Here is a 10370-nt window from a genome sequence, read left to right on the forward strand (position 1 = left end):
TTTAAGAATTTGACTTACATTGGAATTTTCTGCTTTTTTCACAGTTTAAAATACATTTTTTTCTGTTTATAGGTGCGTCATCACGATTTAGCTACGGAGCTAAAATGATTGGAAAATAACAACAAACATGAATCTAGACATACAGTAAATGTTTTGATTTTTGTACCTTCTTTGATGTTTTAATTTCAATAACAGCATTTGTTTGCAGTGTGATGCATCTGAATCTTACTGTCAAGATCATTTAAAACTTTTTCAATTGTTTTCTACTTCATAACATTGTTTAAAAACTTTTCTTGAGTCTGATAAAAATGCACTCAGCAGCAACCTTTAAAAAAGGAGCTTCCTATGTGGAGTGATTCACCTCAGACTGCAGAGTCGCTGGTTGACAAGAGTGTGCTGACTCAGCACATCCGAGGAGGCGCTGGCTCGCTTATTAGCTAATCCAGTTTAGGAGATGAATCCACTGGTAATCTAATCATCTCACAAATGATTCGCTCTGGATATACAAGTCCCTGTGACCTGAACCGCGTCTGAGAAACAAAGAGCTCAACTCAAACGGTGCAGCTTCTCATTGAGATTGAGGCTGACGCTGACCCGCTAAACATGAAGTCCATGATCGGCGGAGATGGTAAACCAAAACGCACCATATAAACCAGAGAAGTCCGCAAGAGTTTGAGGTTTAAAAATGGGTAGGAAGGAAGTGTACAAGAGAATTCCAAAGCAGATTTATAGATGGATTTTATGGAAAATAAGTCCATAAAAGACATAAAAAAAATCCCTGTATGTGGGGTTGAAAAAGAAAATTTGGAAATAATCTCGACAAAAAAGTCTCTATCAGACAAAGAAAATGAGACAATGGTAAACGATGATGTTTAAAATCGGCTGGTGGTCTATTTTAAAACAGACAGCAAAGATATTTGTCAGTGACTTGGTAAACCAGATAGCTCAGACAGCCCATAAAGAAACAGCAAGACCAACATACACAAGTTGGTTATCTAAAAAACCCAAAACAAACTTCATAAACAGACTGACAAACTACTGGGTGAATAAAAAAACAAACTATACTCCACAGTAGACTTGCTTCACTAAGAAGTGCAGAACATTATGAGGAAACTGGTGGGTTAGAACTGGAGAGGAGCTGGAGGAGGTCTGGACTTCTGTACATCAGCTAGTTTCATGTTGCTGTTGCATTACAACCATTGTGCTTCTTTGCTGTAAAACCACATGAGAGTTGAAATGAACCCGCCGCCCACCAGTTAGTTTGGATCAAACCATCAGCCGTCGCAGAGCCAATATTTCATCACTTTATTACGCTGACATGGAACAGAGAGGCTCATGGGTACTCGCTGATAATAAGCCCTGCTTGACCTATGCGACCCCCGTCAGACACTCCAGCGAGTGCTACGCCACAGATGAAGAAACAGTCGACGGTGCTTCTGAAGGTCGACACTGCAATAAAAAAATAAAAAATAAAAAAGCTGAGGAGAGAAAAGTATCGAGTGTGTGTCGGGAGTTCACGTGAGGATGATGAACAGCGTTAACATTCAGTTGGTCCTCTGGCTTGCGGAACATTGCGTTGCTGACAGGCACTTAAAGATAAATGGCACCAGTGTGGAAATTTAAAAGTCGTTAAATAAGTAAACAAACATTTCAATGATAAACTCCACGGAATGAACCACTTACATACCTCACACCATCTTCCTATACTATCGGCATGTAGTCCATACAAATCCAACTGCTAGCTTTGGATACAAATGGCATCGTTTACAAGAGCAAGAAGTTTCACTTCGTAGCCGAATGTAGCTTGAAGCTAAAAGATGTTGTTCCCTGTGATGTGACTGAGAAGTTGTGACAGGAATACATTGATTTTAGCATCTATCAAACACATTAATGTTAAGTACTTTCAGTGTTTAGTTGATCTGATATGGTGTAGAATTTGAAGCAACAGTCTGAAAGAAAAAAATGGATCAAGACAAATACAATTTCAGGAGTATAAAGTCATGTGTTATACATACACATAGATAAAGTACAGATCTCCGATGAGTGCTTCCAGTCAAATAGTAGTGTGGCTGTATGGACAACATTATGTGGACCTGGACAAGAACATTTGTACATAACTGAACAGGTCAGTGTGACTCTAACATCTAACACACCTGGTTCCACACGTGTGAAGAGTCAGCAAGTCCAGCGTGTCTATGAGTGCACCAGCTTGATTCCCTGCCCCGTGTCCAGGACGGCCGGGGGGAACCAGGCCATTTTGCACCTCCTGAAGCAGCGCAAGCAGACGCCGCACAGCCAGAAGAGGTTGAGGCCGCAGCACCAGTTGGACAGGTGCACCATGGGATAGGTCGCCTTCGGGAAGTGTGTCTCCCAGTGCTTGGCTACGTCGCTTCCGGTAGGCAGATGCAATGTATAGTCGCTCCAGCGCTTGGACACGCCATAAATGGCCGTCACTGTCCGACCCTTTTCTGACCACTGGGTGTCGCTGTCTGGGTTGCAGTTGAACTCCACCCACTCTGAGGTGAAGTCCCCAAGCATTGGCACGTCTCCCGACTCAGGATCCACGTCGGAGCAGGAGAGCTCAGCCGACTGCACCGCCACATGGATGCCCTGCACCTTCCGCACCTCCTTGACCCAAGGAGCTGAGTTCTCGGTGTCCAGGACCAAGATGAGGCGGGAACAGTGGCCGCCGTTCTTCTCCATCCACAGCTCCAACAGCTGGGCTAGATGGAGACTCTCACCACCTGCAAGTAGATGGAAATTGACAATTGAAAGGTTAACAATTGGACGATGGGCTGTCTGCCATAAAATATTGGAGAACTATTTCAAAAAGAGAGCAACACTGACTGTTGTAGGGTGACAACATGAACTGATACTCTTTGCTAGTGTCTAAAGCCTGACCTGACAGAGCCCAGGCCCCGGTTCCTTTGTGAGTGTGGCCGCTGTAGAAGATCAGATAGGTGTCATGGCGCGGCCCGTCAGCGGTGCGGAGCTCCAGGAAGCTGCGCAGTTTGTTGAGCAGAACCTCGAGCGTGACCCCGCTGGTGGAGTAGTCGCAGCCGAAGGTCTGGACCATGTGATGGGAGAAGAGACGCTGCACGTTGTTCAACATGGCTGTGGAGCGGAGGTTCAGCTGTTGGACCTGCTCTGGCGGCAGGAGGGTCGGCTGACCATTGGCACTGGAAGAGAAACACACGACCTTGGGTTGTGAGTTGAAAGAAACCTCATGATCATTGGGTGCCATCAACCCAATTTTTCATCTTTCTTCGCCTGGCCTCGGGTGGTGGAGCCGCAATCTCAGAATGTAACCCTAGGTATCCCACATATCGAGATGACCCCGACCCTGCCGATGACCCAGTTTCGCAGACCCTTGTTAGACCAGTGACACACCACAAATGGTACAACGGCGACACGCAGTGAAAGCTTCACATTTGCTTTCCATGTTTTTGCTCTCATGCTTTTCATGACCCAGTGCAGGGCGAAGTCATGGTTGACTGCAGGAGACGTTTACATAACCGTTACATCACAGCCTCACGCCACCACGGTCACCTTCACCCCAGCTCGCCACAGAGCGTCCACCTCGGCCCAGACTGAACCCTAAAGAATGAGTTCAGAGGGTGTTTTGGTCGTCTCCTTTACGATTACTTTGTGGAATTAAAGCCGCACTTTTACTGCGAGTAAATCCTGTCTCATTAAAGAAATGAGGTCCTGGGACCTCCACATCAAAAAGCCCGCACAACTCACTGGAATTTAACAGGTTTGAACAGGTGATACATTGGCAAAGTCCATCCTAAAACCTTTCCTGGTCCATTTCATTAAACAACCTGCAGTAACTATGAAGACAAAGTATTCATGGGCAGCTTTCCAACTGGGGTTTTAGTTTGAAACTAAAAGTAAAACCCACACTGACCTGAGATGTTCTGACTCTGTGCGGGACACTTGGCAGGATTGGAGCCTACGTAACAAGGCGACAGGGTATATATTTACACATTCAAAAGGCATCCTGAGCAGCTTTATCCTCAAAAGAAGCCGATGTTCTTTTCACTCTCCACCCCCACCTGTGCTTGCTTTTAAAACCTCCCGCAGAGGCCCGGCGTCGGACCCTCTTGTGTTCTCCTCACAGCCCTCTCGCTCTCATCTCCCGGTGGGGCTCTTGTCATTGTGGAAACACGATCTGCTGCCATCAAACAGCCGATTATGCACCTCTGTATTCCCGTCATGCTGCCGGCGGTCCCTGCGGAGCCCCGCGTGCAGCCGTGCATACAGATCGCAGCGGTCCTGCCAGGACATGGACTCGCATCGCAAATCACTGCCGCCGCTCCGCCGGCCGACAATCGATAGAGAAAATCTCACAGTGACATCTTCGGAGGCCTCAGATGAGGCATGAGATGATGAAGATGTTAATTGGACAGCAAGCAGATGATGCTCCTTGGAAACAGCGGCGACATGTCTGAACCAGAATCCTAACGGAGCTCGCGGAGGAGCGGAGGGGCTCCTGGCTGCAGCAGTAACTTGGTATGCGGCAGGAGCAGTGCAGCAACGATCCCTTCTGGGGCTGAACATTAGCGCCGTGTTTACAGTTATTGGCCGATTCATCCACTAGGTTGAGTGTTTACGGGAGCAGAGGCAGAATCAGCTTTGGTGTTTACTGCTGATGCCAAAAAGTGAACGATTGTAGATGAAGGCGGCGCAGAGTCAGCAAAAATTCTCATTGAAGGATGCGGAGATTTAAAGATCTATTTGGCCATGTCTACGTTCTTCACCAGCACTTGTTGCCTCAGACACGTCTTCTCACTTTGCTTCTGTTACGTAGATACTATACTCACTATACTCAAGCCTCACTTCTCTTCCCGTCACTGTAATGCTACTGTAGTACTTTACATACCTTCTTCTACCAAAGCACACTAGCTTTTCTAGCGTACCTGCAGTAGGAGGTGGGCACCACCACTGCGTAGCCCACACAGGTTCCTCCCAGGCAGCTCCCCAACTCGTGGAAGAGCCCATGAGCCAGGGACTCCAGAGGTAGAACCACCAGCAGGGCAGCCAGGAAGAGCCCGTTGGCTTGCTGTAGAGAAAGACAGCTGTTGTTATCAGCTGACACCCTTGATATTTGTCAAGACAGAGGAACAATGTGGGACTGACATTTTGGTGTCATGGAGGAGGTAAGACTTCTCAGCAGACGGAAACTAGATTTGCTGTGAGTAGAGATCATTTACTGTTATGTAGATTACACTTCATCGATGCAGTGATGGAATGATGATGTTGAAGAGACATTTTACTGAAAGGAGAAATATACTACAAAAATGCGAATTGTGGATTTGAAATGTGAACCTATAAAACACTAAACATAAAAGACAGAAAATATATAGTATTTTAATTATTATCAGTTGAGAAGGTATAAGATTACATATTATACAGTTAATATAAAGTCTATGAACATGAAAAATGAGATAAATTAGATGGTGAGTAAAATAAAAACTTCACATGTGAAAACAGAATCATAACTTTAAGATACTTGAAATTCCTGGCCAGCAGTTTGATGACTCACTTCCCCTGAGGAAGCAAATAAACTCCTTCACTGTTAAATAAAAGTGGAGTTTGTGGAGGGAAACATAGGGGCAGAGGGAATTCAAATAAATGCTTCACGGAATACTTCCATTAATACACGTCTGTCTTCAAATGCAGTACTAAAGGTGGACGAAGAATAGAGTCTGTGTGGGAGTTTTGCAGATTGATTTTATTTTCAAGACAAAACTCAGCAGTTGAGTCTGTCACAAATGGAGCTGAGATTCAGTTTGGTTCAATGCCAATAAACATTCTCTGCCATTAACCTGATTCTATACAGCAGTGTTTTTCTAGTCACAGCACCCTTGGTTCATTGAAAAAATTCCGAGGCTCGCCACCAAAGGAACCTCGGACAAAGCGCACTTGTGCTGAAAGTCCAATAGAAAAATCCCAATTCATTTGTGAAAAAAGAAAAGCTACTGACAATCGGTTATTTTGCCAGGGTATAAGCAGAAACAAACTGCAGAAAATTTCAAAGGGTTGGGCAACATGGCAAAATATATCATGATTTATTTACTTACTTTAAATAACGTAATGTCACGTAATGTTTCGATTTTATCACTTCTCTTTTGCGTGATTTTATTGTTGTGTTGAGTTTCCGGACAAATCCTTAGCATTCTTTGCTTGAACTTGCTCCATAAAAACAATTATTCCTTCTCTCTTCACATTTTGGAGCGCATTTATTTTGTTGTGCATTTAGTTTTTCGCCGCGCACCACAGCAGCGCTGCTTTGACTGACGGACAGATCTGCGCATCAACACACTGTAGCTCTACAGTACAGTGTATAGAAAGAATGTCAGCGAATCCATGTGATCTCCTCACCTTGGTTGCTCATCTTAACGTTCTAATTGTCATGATTAAATGTCATCATATCGCCCACCTCTATCTATCTGAAATTGGTCTACATTAATAGGTTTGTAGTAAATGATTCAAATCAAAATGACGACCAAACCATGAAGACAGTAAAGTGACCAGTCAAAGAGAAGACAGATTGTGACTCCTACCTGCCAGGACACAGCTGCCAGTATCACTGTGGACAGCAGGCTGAAGAAGACCAGGCGCTCAGAGATGAGGCAGAAGTGTCGAATCCCTCTTGAGGCCATGACCTGGTCCAGGCTGCGGCTGCCGGACCGCTGGGCCTGCCACACTTTCTGGCAGTCAGTCAGTTTGCTGTGGAAGCCCCACATTGTGATGACAAGAATGACGTGGCAGATGGACCAAAAGAGGCCAAACAGGCAAAAGCCAGGGATGACCAGGTACCAGAGTTCCAGATGACCCAGCTGAAGAGAGAGAGAGAGAGAGACATTGGAGAAGATACTAAAGACTAAGACAAGAAACAGACCTCGAAATTAACCCATTTTAGGATGTCACACCTTTGTTTCATTGAGCAAAAAAAAGCTTTAGCTAGCAAAACATCTACCATTGTAGACAGCAATCCAGGTCCAGAGGACCAAACTACAAGATCAAAGTGTATACTGTACATGTGTTATATTGTACCTCGATGAGTCTATGGGTTTATTGGGCGATAAAACAATGTTGCGTCTTATGTTGAGATTATGTGGGGCTCATATAAATATCATTTATAAATAGTACTTTTTCATTTTTTTTAAATAGAATGTTTTTTTCCTATTCTATTGTATTGTATTTATATTCTACCACATTCTTTTATTTATTTGCGTTTTTCTTGGGGGTAGTGGGAACCTACGCAGTCAAATAAAGGGATCTCTGTAAGATTTGTAGTTACGTAACATCTGTCAAACAGCATTTAGCACTAACTGAGCGTGACGTTATGAGTAAGCGTTACCTTTAAGGCAGCCAACACGAAGAACGTCACTTCCACCAGCATCAAAGGAAGAAGAGAGAACCTCCTCCACAAGTTACCCAGTGAGAGCACCGGCATCCACCGCTCACTGGGTCCAAGTCCACTAAAGTATAAATCTAGCACAGGCTCACACAGCAGTCGGCCCAGGAAGCAGCCCAAAGCGAAGGGATTCGCTGTGATGCCAATGGCCTGGAAGAAGACCAGCGAAGTTATCAACGCAAAGCAGACCAGGTTCGGTACAGCCAGGAGGGACTTCATCCTCAGGTCCACCATGATGGCACCCAGTGCCACCACCAAGGTCGATATTGCCAGTGACTTGTGCAGCAGCATGGTGGTGCTGGCTATCCCAAAACCAAGAAGTTCCAGAAACTCATTGGACCTCAACAAGAGAGGTTTGTAGCGGACAGCGCAACACACTCGCTCTGTCACAGCCCAGACTGCTTTCATGACCAAGCTAGCAAGGAGGAGGTAGTTGGTGACCAGTTCCTCGATGTTCTGATCCAACACAGGACTGTTGAGGAAGCAGATGAGTCCAAGCAGAAATCCGAACCACAGCTGGAACAAGCTCTGGCTGGCCTTCTCCATGGCGAAGTAGTAATGGAGGATGCCGGCGATGCCAAGAACAAACAAGCCCAGGATGAAGATGACCAGGATCATGGGCTCGCTAGACACCTCCCAGCGCAAGTACATGCCCAGACACACGGCCACAAGCAAGGTGAAGCTGGACAGGTAACCAAGGCAACGGACCGACGTGAACAAGTCCACCTCCCTTGGCTTGTTTTCCACAAGCGCCTCCTCTTCCTCCTCATCTCGATCCATGTTGGAGCGGGGTGTGAGTCTTCTGCTGCACCTGGTTACACTTGAAGTCTCACGTGAAATCAGCCCCTGGAGACATGGTGAAGGTCACTTTAGAAGCTTTCAACTCACTTCAAGTCAGCAATATAATAAAATCATAGATAAATTGTGGGAAGAATTGTGACTACCTGATGTATGACTCAATTTATAACTTGATTTTCAAAACCTGTTCAAGGACCAGTCACTGTAGATTCCTAAACTAAGGTTTGAGTAATAGAATGATAGAATTGTTTGGCAAGTGTCAAGCTAGACACGTGTTCTGCAAATTAGTTTTTAATATTCATCAGTGATAGTAGACTCTAAAGTCAACATCATAAAATCCAAATCAGTTACACTAAATATTATTCATCGTCAACACTGATAACGAAAACCTTTCTTCATTAAGAGATGAAACTTAAATCAAAAACGTTTGAACATATTCAGCTTCAACTAGGCAGAGATTTGACATACATTTACTGATATATACAAATAATAACCCGAAATACCGAGCGAATGGTAAAGTTACTCTGTCACACTCCACATAACTTCCTTTATGAAACAAACGGATTTAAATAAAAATAGCGTCGTCGACACAGTTTTCACCCACTAATACAATTGCCGCGGTGTGATGACACTCATAAAAGACTAAATAATGGCAGCAAACACAACTTTTGGAGCTGAACTAAAGCACTTTGGGTGTGTTATTACATGACAGCGGGAGGTTTCCAGATTTGACGATGTGGCAGGAAGTTTGCTAACTCGTTAGCTTCACCCAGCTAACTCACTCGAGTCTGACTCGGGTCAACGTCACGATGATTTCCATTTACACCGGTCACTTCTGCAGAAATCGAATGACGGTTGCGAAAAGTTGTTTATGATGAAATTGCGCTTACATCGTTGTTTGTTTAGATCACAGCAGATCCAACCGGTTTCCGGGTTCCAAAACTACGGCGCGCACCAAGAGACAAAAATGAGGCGTTTGCATTTTGCTCAACGTCACTTGACGTCACGTAGGTCATTTAATAGTAGATTCGATCAGATCAGATGTCCTTTGCTATGATACATGACTGTAAATATTAACTAAAATGCATTATACGTTTCACACTCAGGTCACCCTATATTATGAGCAAATTATTTACAAGTATTTAGGTAAAGTAAATCAATGTGTACTCAGTACATGTATTTATATGGGTTTTCTTTTTCTTTTTCAGATTTTGAATGTAGTATTATTGTATTTGGACATAAATCTGACAGCATATTTGAACTTCTACCCAGCGAGTGGTGACCAGGCCCCTCCACCTACCACCTCTCCAACCAGAACCACCGTGAAGACCTTTCACCTGATGTGCGAGCTGGTGAAGGAGGCTGACTCCAACACTGGAAGGAAACTGGACTTTGAAGAAGCAAAGATGGAGGTGGGGACTGGGGACATCGCTGACGGGGGGCATCATGACCAACCCCTCACACCTTCATATGTGGTACCTTCAGTCAGGGATTCATCACCTCGAACTCAGAACTTCCAACTTGACAACTCCAGTGACTTCATGAGACCAGTTTCTAGTTCATGCTTTGTTGAGAAAACCCTTTAGGATATTGTACTGTAGTTTCCTCCGCAGGGTGGCTGGGCGCACCCTTAGAGATAGGGTGAGGAGTTCGGTCATCCGGGAGGAGCTCGGGGCGGAGCCGCTGCTCCTCCACATCGAGAGGAACCAGCTGAGATGGCTCGGGCATCTGAGAGGTGTTCCGGGCATGTCCTACCGGGAGGAGACCCCGGGGAAGACCCAGGACTCGCTGGAGAGATTATGTCTCTGGTCTGGCCTGGGAACGCCTCGGGATCCCCCGGGAGGAGCTGGAGGAGGTTTGTGTGGATCGGGAAGTTTGGGTTTCCTTGCTCCGAATGCTGCCTCCGCGACCCGACCCCAGATAAGCGTCAGAAGTAGGTGAAGGTGAAGGCACTGTAGTTCCCGGTAAGTAGCAGCACGGCATGTCTGTGAAGTGTCCTGGAAGTAAGTTCTCTAGTTTCCTCATTAAAGTGTTTTCTTCGGCACTTGAATGTCGAGGTGACAACTGAGGGTTTTTGGAATGTGGAGCAGGTGATATTTTCACCGTCATTCATCATCGTGAAATCCAGGAGACAGTGAGAAATGGA

General features: G+C 45.2%; 1 protein-coding gene across 4 annotated transcripts; it reads right to left on the bottom strand.

Annotated features, from left to right (window-relative positions):
• Positions 1-749: 749 nt before the first annotated feature.
• Positions 750-9193, bottom strand: tmem168a (transmembrane protein 168a). Of its 4 annotated transcripts, XM_053863226.1 has the most exons (7): positions 9115-9193; positions 7370-8272; positions 6570-6845; positions 4923-5065; positions 2902-3179; positions 2154-2744; positions 750-1449 (listed from the first exon to the last, which is right to left on the bottom strand). In XM_053863226.1, exons 2-6 carry the CDS (start codon positions 8204-8206, stop codon positions 2194-2196), a joined length of 2085 nt encoding a protein of 694 aa, XP_053719201.1. In that variant the 5' UTR covers positions 8207-8272; positions 9115-9193; the 3' UTR covers positions 750-1449; positions 2154-2193. The 4 variants fall into 4 exon arrangements, with proteins under 4 accessions (XP_053719201.1, XP_053719198.1, XP_053719200.1 ...); XM_053863223.1 differs by lacking the exon at positions 750-1449 and having other exon boundaries at positions 1978-2744; XM_053863225.1 differs by lacking the exons at positions 750-1449; positions 9115-9193 and adding an exon at positions 9007-9111 and having other exon boundaries at positions 1978-2744.
• Positions 9194-10370: the final 1177 nt, after the last annotated feature.

Source organism: Synchiropus splendidus, chromosome 4 (genome assembly GCF_027744825.2).
Source record: "Synchiropus splendidus isolate RoL2022-P1 chromosome 4, RoL_Sspl_1.0, whole genome shotgun sequence".
Classification (NCBI taxonomy): Eukaryota; Metazoa; Chordata; class Actinopteri; order Syngnathiformes; family Callionymidae; genus Synchiropus; species Synchiropus splendidus.